We start from the raw sequence: 15,863 nt of genomic DNA, 5'->3' as shown, positions 1-15,863 counted from the left end.
GCTCAGTGGTTAAGTGCCCCTGGGTTCAACCCCAGTACCAAAAAAAACCAAAAAACTATTCATTGAGTAGATATTCAATAAATTTTAATTATTCACCCTTTACAATTAATCTAAAACTTCAAGTTTACATTTAGGGGCCTTTCACTTTGGCAAAGACAGACTAAAAGAGATTGGATTTAAATTTTGATCTGAAACAATTAGAAAAAAAAAGAAACAAAAATATATTAACAGTTCACATAATTCATAAAATATATAACAATGGCTCATAATGATTTCTAAGAGGTAAGAAACAAATGGTAGGAGTTCTAGTAGATTACTGCCTTGAAGTTTTGAGACCATATCACAGGGCCCTAGGACCCAGGTGGAGCCCAGTGGAAATTCTATGGTGAGGAGACGGAGCTAAGCATTCAAAGAAACTAAGGAAGCTAGACTATGCAGTATATATACTGGAAAGAGAAATGTTACACAGAAACAGACTCTGGAGCTCTTCAGAGGATCCGCAAGTGTTCATTTAAGTTTTGATCAGTGCATTTTGTGTGTGTGTGTGGTGTTGGGGATTGAATCCAGGGCCTTGTGCATGCTAGGCAAGCACTCTACCAACTGAGCTATATCCCCAACCCAGTAAAGAACTTCTTGAGGCTGAATTGCACATAAAAAGATCAGAGAAAACAGCATCCAGTTTTGACGCAGGATTGAGCAGAGTGACTATTCCTACCAGTCTCCAGAGCCTTATTTTTTATCAGCATTGGATAGAGTAAGAAGGAAAATCTTATTTAGACCTACACTGAGTATGGTCTTTGTTCTACCTAACAAATCTTAAAAGACCCAAAGAATCAAACTGTTTCCCTATAACTTACCTACATCTGAGAACAAAGTTCTCAAAGATTTATAGGAATATAAAAGTATCCAGCATCCAGCCAGGTGAAATTACAGTGTTTGGCATTTACAATGGCAGGCATGCAAAGAAGTCATAATGAAGAGATAACTGAAATGGAACTGACACAGATTTTAGAATTAGCAGAAAATGAAATTAAAAAGTTACTCTAACTATATTTCATGTGTTCAAAATTTAAGTACATATTTACAAAACACAAATTGACCTTCTAGTAATGAAAACTATGATGGTGTGAAGTGAAAAATACACCAGATGAATTAACAGCAGATTGGACGTTGGAAAAGAAAAGATTAGTGAACTTGAAGATCTAATAATTAGAAACTCTCTAAAATCAAGCACAGAGAAAAGATAATTATAATGGGTAGAGCTTCCGTGAGCTTGTAGAATAACTCCAATATGTGTCATCTGAGTTCTTAGGGGAGTGAAGAGAGAATAAAACATATTTGAAGAAATAATGGTTAAAATTTCCCAGATTGGATGAAACCTGTAAACCTACAGATTCAAGTGACTCAATGAACACCAAGAGCAGAAAAACAAACAAACAAAAAAACTACACAAAGGTACATCATGATAAAATTGACCAAAATGAAGAAAACCGGAAAGGCAGAGAAAAATACACGTTAGTAACAGCTTTCAATATTAAGACTAATGCTTTCTAGAGGTTCAAAAGTTGGAGAATGCATCTCCAGCACACCTGCACTGAAAGAAATGTTGAAGGTTATTTCACAGGAAGAAAAGAAACAACAGAAATACAGAGGCACAAAAAAGAGTGAAAGCACCGGTATCCTTAATCACACGCATAAACATATAACTTGTTTAAACTTCACACGCTCCAATGACGCAGAAGATGCTGGAGGCGAGGCTTGGGACGCAGGGGCGGGGCAAGAGGGTGCTGCGCCAGTTAGGGGGCAAAGGTCCCCAGAGGCAGCCACGCCTGCGCAGCGTGTGCCTGGCTGGCTGCGCGCCCCTCCCCCAGTGCCGCCCTCTCCTGGGAAACGGTACCAGAGCTGCCAGAGGCGACTGACTGGTGTCATGGCAGCCCCAAAGAAAGGAGCTGTGGGGCCGTTGGTGGGGGCAGTGGTCCAGGGTACCAACTCCACTCGCTTTCTGGTTTTTGATTCAAAAACAGCAGAACTACTTAGTCATCATCAAGTGGAATTGACCCAAGAGTTCCCCAGAGAAGGATGGGTGGAACAAGACCCTAAGGAAATTCTTCAGTCCGTCTATGAGTGTATAGAGAGAACGTGTGAGAAACTTGATGAAGTGAACGTTGATATCGCCAACATAAAAGCGATCGGAGTCAGCAATCAGAGGGAAACCACTGTAATCTGGGACAAGTTAACTGGAGAGCCTCTCTACAATGCTGTGGTGTGGCTTGATCTCAGAACCCAGTCTACCGTCGAGAATCTCAGTAAAAAAATTCCGGGAAATAATAACTTTGTCAAGTCTAAGACTGGCCTTCCACTTAGCACTTACTTCAGTGCAGTGAAACTTCGCTGGATGCTTGACAATGTGAGAAACGTTCAAAAAGCTGTTGAAGAAGGTAGAGCTCTTTTTGGTACCATTGATTCATGGCTTATCTGGAGCATGACAGGAGGAGTTAATGGAGGTGTCCATTGTACAGATGTAACAAATGCAAGTAGGACAATGCTTTTCAACATCCATTCTTTAGAATGGGATAAAGAGCTCTGTGACTTTTTTGAAATTCCAATGAACATTCTTCCAAATGTCTGGAGTTCTTCTGAGATCTATGGCCTAATGAAAAGTGGAGCCTTGGAAGGTGTGCCAATATCTGGGTGTTTGGGGGACCAGTCTGCTGCATTGGTAGGACAGATGTGCTTCCAGGAAGGACAAGCCAAAAACACATATGGAACAGGCTGTTTCTTATTATGTAATACAGGTCGTAAATGTGTATTTTCTGAGCATGGCCTTCTGACAACTGTGGCTTACAAACTAGGCAGAGACAAGCCAGTATGTTATGCATTGGAAGGTTCTGTTGCTATAGCTGGTGCTGTTATTCGTTGGCTAAGAGACAATCTTGGAATTATAGAAACCTCAGAAGAAGTTGAAAAACTTGCTAAAGAAGCAGGTACTTCTTATGGCTGCTACTTTGTCCCAGCCTTTTCAGGGTTATATGCACCTTATTGGGAGCCCAGTGCAAGAGGGATAATCTGTGGTCTCACTCATTTTACCAACAAATATCATATTGCTTTCGCAGCATTAGAAGCTGTTTGTTTCCAAACCCGAGAGATTTTGGATGCCATGAATCGTGATTGTGGAATTCCACTCACTCATTTGCAGGTTGATGGAGCAATGACCAACAACAATATTCTTATGCAACTACAAGCAGATATTCTGCATATTCCAGTAGTAAAATCTTCCATGTCTGAAACAACTGCTTTGGGAGCTGCCATGGCAGCAGGAGCTGCAGAAGGCATAGGCGTTTGGAGTCTTGAACCTGAGAATTTGTCGGCAATCACGATGGAAAGGTTTGAACCACAGATACAGGCTACAGAAAGCGATATTCGTTACGCTACATGGAAGAAAGCTGTGATGAAGTCAATGGGTTGGGTTACAGCTCAGTCTTCTGAAAATGGTGATACTGCTATCTTCTCTAGTCTGCCTTTGGGATTTTTTGTAGTGAGTAGCATGATAATGTTAATTGGGGCAAGATACATCTCAGGTATTCCATAATAGTTCCAACCGTGGATTCCCAAGATGTGAGCTTTTTACATAATGAAAGAATCCAGCAGTTCTGTCTCTTAATGTGATGACATTATTTCTCTGATTTTATTTATAAATCACTTGCTACATGACCTATGAGAACCCTATGTAGACCTGTGGCTTCAAATAAAGAAATCACAGTAGAAAAACACTGTGGAAACATCTGGTGTGTATTTTTTTTTAACATCAGTATTTAAATTTGATTTAACATCCTGCCCCACTCTGTAAAATACAGCATATTTGTATTCTATCCATAAAATTTATCATCAAATATACTCTCTATCATTTATGGACCAGGATTTAGTTATCTGTGCTAACCACACCTGATTAAGAACTATAACTAATCTGCTAAAATGGAGAAGCTTAAATATTATTGTTCTTAATACCCACCCCCCAATTTCTCTTTTCTACCTGTTAGGGAGACCACAACATCTTCACTGAATGTTTAATGGAAAATTTTGCTACATTTTTACAGTGAATTTGTTATTCTCATAGTTTAAATATTTTCCTGAAAAATATTTGCCAAATTGAAATTTGTCAGACATTTTACATGGTCTCACTAATTACATGGAATTACTGTACACATCCTCTAGGAAGAAAGATACTTTTTATCTTTTCATCTTTCCTTTTCATGTATTTCACTTGATTGTGTAATATTCATGTCTAAATATTATAGGGTACCCCAATTATAAATTAAGAGCACATTTTAGCCAGTATGTTATATCAGGAATATCCTAACTAGAGTATTACAGACATAAATATTTTAGGTTCAATAGCTATGTGCATTTTTCAGCAAAATATACGAACATATTAGTTAACAGAAAAGAGCATTTTCTTAAAAAGGTAGTAATAAAATATTAAATATGTTTCAATTCCAGCACAAAATTAAATTTTTAAATTAAAGTATATAGTTATGTTGATACAAAATGTATAATTTCAATAATATTTCTTACACCTTACTTTTTATTTAAATTGTCTTAGCTATATATATGCTAGAAAATGAAATGACTGTGGATTACTGCAATAAACATTATTTTCAAGCAGGAAAAATGACTTCAAATAATATTATATGAGACTTATGCATTTGTAAAAGGAACCAATAATAGCAAGAAAGTTGGAAGAGGAAAAATGGAAGTATAATTTTTGAGATTCATGTACTATATGGAAAACGGTAATAATATCACTTGAAATTACACTGGAAACTAAAGATGCATACTATAAATCCTAAAATAAAATGGAAAGTTATAATTAACAAGCCAGTTAGATATATAAATATTAAAAATATAAAAGTTTTCAATTAATCCTAAAGTAGGTATAAAACAGATGAAAAGGAACAAGAATCAATAGGAAAATAGAAAACAATAGCAGAAAAATGTATTTAAATCTAATAATACCAGGAAGCACATTAAATTTAAATGATCTAATTACCCCAGTTAAAAAGCAAGATTATCAAATTAAAAAAAAAAAAAGACCCAAATATGCTGTCACCTAGAAACACACTGAAATAGGTACAGGGAAAAAAAATAAAAACTGGTTAAAAGTAAAATAGAAAAAATGATACGCCACACTAAAATTAATCTAAAGAAATCTGGAGTGTCTATAGTAATAGAAAAAACTAATTTTAAGTAAAGAATATTAATAAGCCATTTTCAATAATAATTTTATCAAAAGCAATAGATACATATGCACTTAATGGTGGGGCTTCGAGGCACATAAAGCAAAATCTGGTAGAACTGAAAGAAAAGGTAGAATTATCTATAATTACCACAAGAGATCTCAACATCTCTTCCTCAACATTTGATAGAACAAGTAGAGAAGAATTTAGTATAGAAGATTTGAACAATATATCATACAACTTCACTTAATTGACATTCATAGAAGATGTCACTTAGAAATATAATACATCCTCTTTTCAGGTCCATATAAAACAATGACCACCATAAACTATATTCAAGAGATAAACCAACTCTCAAAAAATTTAAAAAGGTTTTTCTATAAAGTATGCTCTCTGAGCACAATGGAATTATAAATCAAAAAAAATTTCTGGAAAATTCCCAAATATTTGGAAACCAAAAAACAAAAATAATGAGTTAAAGAGGAAAAAAGGGGAAAACAAATTATTTGAAATTGAATGAACATGAAAACATACCAAAATTTGTGAGGTATTGTTAAAACAGTAGTTAAGAAAAATTTTATAGACCCAAAGGGCTATATTAGAAAAAAGGAAAGCTCCTAAATCAATGACCTCCACTTCTACCTTGAGAAACTAGAAATATAATAATAGACTAAACTCCAAATAAGTAGAAGTAAGTAGGAAAGATGAGAGCAGTAATCACTAAGATATCCAACAGAAATAGTAGTAAAACTCAAAAAGCTCATTTTTCTAGATATCAAAGCATCTGATGATACTTTTAGCTAAACTTATCAGAAAACAAAGACAAAATTAACAATGTCAGAAATAGGAATGACAGACATCACAGCATGTCCAAAGAATGTTAAAATTAGAATTATAGGGATATTAGGAAAACTTTATGACTATAACATTGACAACTTAGATAAAATGAACAAATTCCCTGAAAAACACAAACTGCCAAAACTCAAGGGGGTGGGGGGGCTTGAATGGTCCTCTTTTAAAGAGATTGAATTTCTAGTTTAAGTTCTCTCCACAAAGAAACCCAGGTAGCTTTAACAGTGGCTTCTTCCAAACAAGTAAAGCAGAACACAAACTCTTCCAGAAAGCTGAAAGGACAGAATATTTTCAAACTCATTCTGTGAGGCCAGGTTTCCAGTATTTTTCTGATTCTAGCACCAGGAATAATTTTTTTAAAAAATGACTTTACAAGAAAAAAAAATAACTTCAGGCCATTGTCTTTGTAAATAGATACAAAAATTCAAAACAAAAATTTAGCAGAATTAACTATATTCAAAGGAATATTATGATCGATGACAATATAAAAAAGAGGACAGTAAATCAATATAATTAGAAAAACCAACCCATTTACTTCACAATATCAACAAACTAGAAAAGAAAAACTGTAAGGGAGGTAACTATTAACCGGAATGTCTAAAATTAAAGACTGACCACATCTAATGTTGATAAGGATATAGAACTGTATCTCTTTTTTGTGGAAATGTTAAATGTTACATTTTGGAAAATAGTTAAACTGTTTGACAGTTTCTTACAAAAAATAATGTATATCTTTTCATATTATCTTGGGTATTTACCCAAGAGGAATGTGAAGTATATCAGTACAAAGACATGTTCATAGCTCTTACAGCCAAAAACTGGACCCAAGTCAAAATTCCATCAACAGCTCAACAAACTATCATATATCTAGTCAATGGAACACTATTCAGCAACAAAAAGAAATGAACTACTGATACTCACTATAACATAGATGAATTTCAAAATAATTAATCTGAATAAAATAAGCCAGAGAAGAAAGAATATATACATAATATATGATTCTATTCATGTAAAATCGAGAAAATGCAAACTATTTAACAATGACAGAAAATAGATTAGTGATTGCTTGGAAACTGAGGGAGGGGCATTGAGGAATGGGCAGGAAGGGGCAGAAGACATGATTATAAAGGGGCACAAAGAAAATCAGGGGGTGATGAATATATTATGATGAAGACTTGGATGAACACATATCTCAAAAGTAATAAAAAATATTTTTCAAAAATTGTCTTCAAACTTTGAATGAATATAAGCAAAGTTTGCTGGAGTAGATTAATTACTGATGTTCTCTATTGTGCATTTGATTCCTCACTGATTCTACAATCATTTAGCATGGGGTGTGCCAGTTCCTATCTCTAGCAGGTCTCCGGGCTGTATTTGAACTCATTTGTGTGATTAGGCTGGAGAAGTTCATGATAATGTCTAGTATCATTTAAAACAAATTAATTTCCCATTTCATTTATCTGGTCATAATTCTCAGTCTGGGACTTATTGCAAATGACCTTATGAAGAGTCACAAACAAATATAAGAAAATCAGGCTATTGTCCTCAAACTAAGAATCCTGTTCTCCTTCGACATACATATTTCTGTGATTATCAGCTTTCCTTTTTTTAATCTTTGCCTTCGTAAGTCTCATTTTCATAATTTAACTCAGATGATATTGTAAATTACAGTACTTTGTCCCAAGGCAATAAAGGAACTTCTGTATATTCTATTATAAAATTAGCTAATTAATAATTTCTCAATTGCCACTAAGCAGAACTACATGGTTAAATTATGATGATGGGGTCTCTTTGCATGCATGTTATGAAACAGCAATTCATCATTTAATGTCAGGCATATGTGTGAGCGAGAGAGAATGAGCTGGAACACTAACCAAGAGAATGAAAAGCATCTAATTCTGATTCTATTTTCCAAGGATGAAATAAAATTTGTGAATTCAAGCAAGTAAGTTGTGGCTGTGTGGGGAAGAGAGATAGGTAAGAAAGAGGAGGGGAGAGAGAGAGAAAGAAAAAGAAAGAGAGACTGAGAATCTTAGAAGGGCAAAAAGAGAAAGGAATGCTAGAGGCATTCAAAGAGAAACTAGATGTACTATTGAATCTAATTAAAGGTATCATGCTGAAGTGAATGATATTAAACAACTACATAATTCCCAGCTTAGTTCTAGGAATGGCAGTCATATACACTAGACCTGCAGAGATAAGCATCTTCCCATCCTGCCTTGCTCAGAGTCCTGAATTATTATCTGTTTGTGCTTGATTTCTGGTGCTTATATTATCATATTAATATAAATGCCATAATCTCCCAGGGAAGCTGTTGTTTCACTAACAGGCTCAATGTATGAGTCTAAATGTTACTTTAAACAACTCCCATTTTAGGTGAAACATTATGCACCAACTCTATGACTATTAGATATGGAAAATTTGCTTTTGTGCCTTTTTAAAATATCATATGAACTAATAAGTTCCCCTTAGTGTAATCTTTCAGCAAAGTCTAGAGTAAATACAATATCATCTCAGTCAGTCACCTACTTTAACTTCCCACTAAAATTATGGCTCTATAGTCTACTCTGATTGTTTCAATCAAAGCAAAATGAATAAACTTAATAAACAATATTTAAATATTCCCCATAGTTTCCACCAATAACTTTGATAGCCCAATTTATTTAAGCCTTGAAGAAATGCATGTGATCCTTGCCCTCTATGTGTTTAGCATTTTAGCATACATTACAGTTCATTATCATAGCAACCCTCAACAAAGTGATTTATTTTAGAAAGGAAGGCTTCAACTGTTGCAGGGAAAAAGTGGGGACCAGTAAGTCTATAAATCATCTTATATTAAATGATTTGAAGTTCAGTTCATTGCAAACAATACACACATCATATACTTAGATATCAGAATGCATTTTTTCAAATGTCATAGAAAATCTAAGCTTAAAAAAACATTTACAAAGCCAAAATTAGTTACTTCAAAAGAATGTCGAGTAAAAACCAGGACAAAAGTGTTCTAATGACTGCAAATAAGGATAACTGTACTTTGTTTAGCTTTTTCTGGATTGAAGCGGGCAATCTGCTTAAATGTACTTCCCTGTTTTTACCTCACTATGGCCTCAGCAAAGTGGCAAGGGCAGAGGATGAGCAGAAACCAGGAGGGAAGCTTTGATTGGTCAGTTTATCTCTCTCTCAGGTTATAAGATAAGGTTTGTCTGGTGTCCAGTGTATTACACTTAATCAACTGATCACTTGTTCCCAACTCTATTTCAAATAGGCCATAGATATCTATGATTAGCTCAGTTTCATGACTAAGAACATTGAGAAAAATGAACAAGCAAATCACATTTCTAGTGCAAAAAAATAAAAAGGTATAGCTTTAGAATCAGGTAGCTGATTCAATTGGGGTATATTATTACTTTCACAGAATTTAGTATTCTCAAAAAAAAAAAAAAAAAAAAGAAAGTCCTTAAAACTCTAAGACTACTTTCACAGTATCAGAAGAGGCTATGGAATTTGGTAGAGCTGGAGAAGACATTTAGTCAAAAAAAAAAAAAAAAGGTGAGTAAAAACTTTAAATTGCTCAATATATGTCAGAAATACATGCTGGAGAAAGATTTTTAAAATATATTTGAGATATTAATTTTCCTTTGTCTTTACCCAGGTAATGGCACCTCTCTTAGAGTTTATCTCAAACAATATGTTATCCTTTTATGATACATGAGGAAAGTGAAAGTAAAAAGTTTATCAGTGAGATTTCTTGTGAAACTAAGAATAATATCTTGGCCCATGAATAATTTGGGGCACTCTCACATACACAATTTTTATGGCCAATTAATCTGAGCACATTCTGAAAGATTCAGAACTACAATGAAATCATTCTCTATTCTCTAATGATTTCTATTTTCTAAAAAAAATAATGTTTACAAATTCTTTAGGGAGTCATTTCCTTAGAAGATATGTCAGAAATTTAGGGGTGAACTGCTAGATGCACCATTTTTTCTAGATACAGGGTTTACTACTCACATCCACTCAAGAAGAGATGCTAATTTCCTTTCTCTTCTTCATTCCCCTCCTCCTCCTTTTACTGTCTTCTTCTTCTTCTTTTTCTTTTTCCTGAACCAAATCCATTGAGTCACATCATATGGTATTTACTACTCGTATTCACAAACATCAAAAGGATGGCAATCTGTTTAATATCCTGCAGATGAACATGCACTAAAAAGTGGCACTGGCAATTGGGCACTTGCTGCCCACTGGGCACCAAGCAGCGATGTGTTAAAGAACTGGCATGTTGTTCCATAGAGAAGAATGACATTCATTACAGTTGTATAAAAAAAATTATGTACCAAATGTTTGCCTCGATGAGTATTTGGATTGTCTTTTATCTCTCTTTCATTCATCCCTTCACAGCCTCTACCCTTCAACTCTAATCTATCCAAGTCTTTTCTTCTTGTATGTATGGTCTTGTCTTGTTTGTTTCTGTGTCTTCCTTACAGTTTCCCTTCTAATATCAGTCGAATGCATTATGGAAATCATGTAATGCCTACAAATAAAATAAACATGAACAAAGTGTGCATAAACTTTAACAAAATATTTTCTATAGCATTTGACGGCGTCTTCTTTTTGCAATGCAATTAATAACTGTCATTGGAGGACTGGAGGAATTGACTTTTTATTTTCCAACTGTTATATTAAGATAACTAAAGATTTGGGAGGATAAGAATTTTAGCTAAACATTAGAAATCAAATGCCAGGTTCCTTACCTTAAAGATTTAGAATCTGGGCCATAGAGAAGAGTATGGTCTAAGTTCTCAGGCCTTGGAGGTATTTCAGTAACCAGAGCTTTCAGAAAGAGTAGGGCGTTATCAAAAGTGACTGGTGCTTGGGCTGGGGTTGTGGCTCAGCCATAGAGCGCTTGTCTTGCAGGCACGGACCCTGGGTTTGATCCTGGGCACCACGTAAAAAATAAATGAGTGAAATAAAGGTACAACTATAAAATAAATATTAAAAAACAAAACAAAAGCTACTGGTTCTCTCAAAGCCCTTCCAGTTGTTCTTATGAATGTCTTCTTCCTCTAGATGTTCCTCATCTGCAGTGTCTGAGGAGTCTATCCTTCTTATGTTGCCAGGCACTTTCTTAATAACTGTAGATCTGGGTGGCAAAGGCAACAACCAGAGCGTCTAGGGAGCTGGCGTCCTCAGGGTCTGCCAAGCCCTTATTCATCAGCTGCTCATGAATGATTTTCAGCTGTTTTGCTTTTGGCATCTCCAAGGAAGTTTATTCCTGAAATTTCAGCCCTCTGTGTTCCAGAGATGCTCTAGTGTTCTTGGGGAGGAAGGAAAAGGAATGTCATCCTCCTGGCTTGGTGTCTGGGAGATCGGACTATGGCTAGAGCAAAATCCACTGAACTCTGCCGCAGTCTGGCTGGGCACAAAATCACGAGCCACTCAAGCAGGAACAAACTTTATTTTTTTGAAACTGCCGCCAATGTCCTGTATGTGCCCGGGAAGATTTCCGATCCAACTCCCTCCTACTGTACTTCCCCAACCAATGGGAACTCTCCAGGAGTCCCTTAGCAGGCCGAGGTGAACAGCAGGAGTCCAATATCCATATGAATGTAAATCTTAACATAATCATATCATCTCAATGGCTAGCTGGCTTCACCTTTCAACCAAAAATGCCATGCATCATATACTTGGCTCTTAGCAGAACTCATTGTGCTGCCTTGGAGGAGGGCCACGAAACAGGCTTGCGACATTGTGGCCTGCTAAGGGGCTCACAGTGCACCCCTGCTACCAACAAGGTCCTCATAGTTCTACTCTGCAAACAGAAATCTAATCATTTAAATTTACTGCTTTAATGCTTGTGCTGATCTCACTATTTCCCAAGATAGGCTAATTAGTGTGGCATTTAGATCAGTTATATAGTCAGCCTTCCACCTGTCCTATATTCACTTTATGAACCATCACCATCAACCATCTAGTCTCCTCCACACATCCAAGCAATCCTGGACCTCTATTAAACTCCTGAATGCCACGTATAAAGATAGAAGAAAAACTGGATGAATCTCTGGTTTCTGTCCTTTAAAAACTGAATCTCAGAAGAGAATTTAAAGAAAAATAAGAAACTGCCATAGACCACTATGGATTTAATCATGTGTATTATAAGCATAGCCCTATAGGCTAGGGCATTTTTGTCAACCTGGATGATAATCTTATTTCGTCGTTTGTGTGATTAAGAAAAATAATAACTGAAAAAAAAAGTGGAAGGAGGAATTCATATAATTAACTTACTTCTAGGCTGTAAAAACACATTTATTTGACAGTCTTACATTGGATTTGGCCATCACCAAACCACATTTACATATTCATTTATTAACCATACAGTGTTATTCCAATATTGCAACATTATGGCCAAATATCTTGGAAACAACACAAAGTCACAGGCAACAAAAGAAATAAACAGATCAACTGTACTTTATAAAAATTAAAAACTTTTGGTGCATCAAAATCACTGTCAAGAGGGTGAAAAAGCCTTGCACAAAATGGGATAAAAATGTTTACAAGTAATATATCTGATAAGGGATTAATATGCAGAATTTTTAAAAAATCTTACACTCAGTAACAAAAGCAAAACAAAACAAAAAAAACAACAACAAAAAACAAATTATAAAATGAGCTAAAGACTTCGGTAGACATTTCTCAGAAGAAAATATTCAAATTGCCAATAAGCACATGAAAAGATGCTCAACAACACAATCCATTAGGCAAATGAAAAGATATTATTAAAATTACTATCTTAAAACACAGAACAAATACACAAGGAAAACAGAAAATAAGTGTTGGTGAGACTTTGAAAAAATTAAAAGCCTTGTATACTTGTGGGAAAATAAAATGGTGTCACAGCTATAGAAGAGTATGGTAATTTCTCAAAAATTAAACACAAATTAATATATGAGCCATAAATCCTACTTCTAGCTACAACCCCCCAAAAAATTGTAATCATGGGCTCAGGTACATGTATACCAATGTTGATCAAAGCATTATTCACAATAACCAAAGGCGATAGCAAACCGAATTTGGATACACAAAATGTGGTATTTACATGCAATGGAATATTCTTCAGTCTTAAAAAGGGATGGAATTCTGGCACATGCTATGTTATGATTTGGTTATGAGGTATCCCTCAAAAGCTTCTGGGTTAATGTAGGATTATTCAGAGGTAAATGATTAGAATATGAGAGCCTTAACCTACTTAGTCCATCTGAGTTTGAATGGACTGAGTGGTGACTGTAGTCACATTGGGCATGGCTGAAGGGGGTGTGTCACTGGGGGTGGGTCTTGGAAGGGTTCTTCTTCTTGCAACCCCTTCCCCCTTCCTCTGTTTCTCAGGTGCCATGAGTAGAACAGCACTCCTCTGTCACACCCTTCCTCTATAATGTTCTGCCCCACGTTGGGCCCAAAATCAATAGAGCTGGCCAACTATGGACTGAAACCATGAGCCTAAAATAAACTTTTTATCCTCTACATTGATTTTGTTAGATATTTTGGTCACATCAAGGTAAAAAGCTGACTAACACATGCTACATCATAGGTGCGCCTTGAAAACAATTGCTAAATGGAATCAGTCATAAACAAAAGGATGGATATTCTATGATTCTACTTACAGGAGGTGCTTAGAACAGTTGCACTGATAACAGAAAGTAAGACAGTACTATCAGGGATAGGGAAAGGTAGAAATGGGGAGTTATTATTTAATGGGTATGGAGTTTCAGTTTAGGATGATGAAAAGTTCCAGAGAAGGGTAATAATGATGGTTGCACAATAACGTGAATGTACTAAATGCCTCTGAATTGTCCACTTTAAAATGGTTAAAACGGTATATTTTATGTTATACATGTTTAACCACAGTAAAAAAAAGGTTTTAGTTTTCTTTAATTATTAACTACTGAGAGCTGGTATAAGTAATATCTAATACCACACCATTGATCTCAACTTTCATGTCACATAGAATTTAGAAGTGACCTCCAAATCTATATATTCCTTCTAGTTATTGTTGTTCTTATTAAAATGTCCTAAACCCCAAATTATAGGGATCAGAGCATTTCATGTATGGCTGAAAAGGACAAATAAAATGGATGTGTAACTGATGTGATTCTGCAATCTGTATACTGGGTAAAAATGGGAGCTCATAACCCACTTGAATCAAAGTGTGAAATATGATATATCAAGAACTATGTAATGTTTTGAACAACCAACAACAAAAATTTAAAAAAAAAATAAAAATAAAAATAATAAAATTGTGATTAGACAGTCAAAAAAATTTTAAAAAAATAAAATGTAAAAAAAAAAAAAGATACAATGGTGAAAAACATGGATCTGTCCTCCTGAGCTGATACTCCACAGAGTGAGGACAATAGAACATTAACAAAAAGGCAAACAAACACATGAGGTCAAGTTGTGATGAGTGCTATGAAGTAAGAGAAGAGGGTGGAAAGCAGCCAGGGTGTGTCGGGGAGGTAGAGACTACTGTCCTCAGGACCCATTCTCCCATCTTCCTTTCAGTATAGAATCTGAGAGTTTGATCAACTAAGCTCATGGCCATCCAATAAGAGATGATATTTCCCAGTCTCTCTTTCAGATACAGTTGTATATATACCATGTTTGGGCTAATGGAGCACAAGTGATAGTTGAGTTCTATTGTCACCTTCTTGAGACAAAGTCACATGCCTTGGATTTCTGTTCCCCTGTTGGCTGAGAAGCGGCAAAAAATTAGAGCATCCTTGGGAGACAACTGGAACCATGTCAGAGATACCCAATGGGTCCTATTGTTAAATGAAAAAGGAAATAAAATGTATTGCATCTAAAAAAAAAAACCAAAAAGAATAGGTTAATTATTTAGACTGTACTCCTGGGCTATGACCATGTGTAATACTGTCAGAATAGGCAGGGAGAGAGACAGTGGATAAGTACTCTGACCTTGTTCTCCTTCCTTCTGCTTGATCTCCCACCAGGGCCTCCAACTAGTTTAACTCAACTGGAAGCCAGAGTGTACAGGAGCCTACCAAGCAGTACTACCAAGCCAGCCCACCAAGGTGCAAAGCAGGCTGGGGAGAAATGAAGAGTTGACCTGAAGATTCCCAGAATAGTTTGGGAAATGCAGCATAAATGGAGATTTACATCATACCACATCATGTTTGAATCTTAGGGAAAAAAAAAAAAAAAACATTATTTAAATTAAACATGAAATTGTTCCAACCACATTCAGAAGACAAGTTATGTGCTTAATAAATTTCCTTTGTTAAAAGTTAAATTTACAGCATTAAAATACAGTTCTACTAAAGAATTTAAATGACAAATTAAACAAATGTGATCCAGTAATGGAAGTTTTTTAAAAAGTATATTAACTTTGTACAGAAATAGAGTTATAGAACATTAAAAAATATTAATAGTATGAACTTCAGGCCAGTGGTTCCTAATCTGACTACATAACAAAACCACCTGTATAACATTTTAAAACTATAAGTTTTTGGATCCAATCAACTCTACTTCATTGGCTTTGACTTTTTAGGGGAGGAGCAGTGGAATTTATGAAGAACAGATTTTGAAATTTATGTTTGTTTTTAAATCTACCTTTAAAATTAAATATCTTGGTTCTTTTAAATGAGTTTTTATTTTTGCATATTTGTTTTCTGCTATAAACTAAGTATTAATCTGACACAATTTGTTATTCAAATTTGTAGAACCATTAATAAACATATATTTAATAAAAGAAAAATAAATAAA

At 35.2% G+C, this 15,863-nt stretch overlaps 1 protein-coding gene across 1 annotated transcript; it reads left to right on the top strand.

The window, feature by feature from the left end:
• The first annotated feature begins 1,927 nt into the window (after positions 1 to 1,927).
• On the top strand, positions 1,928 to 3,589 carry Gk2 (glycerol kinase 2). The gene has a single exon (XM_046458475.1). The coding sequence runs from the start codon at positions 1,928 to 1,930 to the stop codon at positions 3,587 to 3,589; it is 1,662 nt and encodes a 553-aa protein (XP_046314431.1).
• Positions 3,590 to 15,863: the final 12,274 nt, after the last annotated feature.

This window comes from Marmota monax, unplaced genomic scaffold (genome assembly GCF_021218885.2).
Source record: "Marmota monax isolate L192 unplaced genomic scaffold, Marmota_monax_Labrador192_F-V1.1 WCK01_AAM20220418_F8-fsc00112, whole genome shotgun sequence".
NCBI classification, from domain to species: Eukaryota; Metazoa; Chordata; class Mammalia; order Rodentia; family Sciuridae; genus Marmota; species Marmota monax.
Note: the sequence above shows the minus strand (reverse complement) of the source record. Positions and strands in the feature narration are given on the sequence as shown.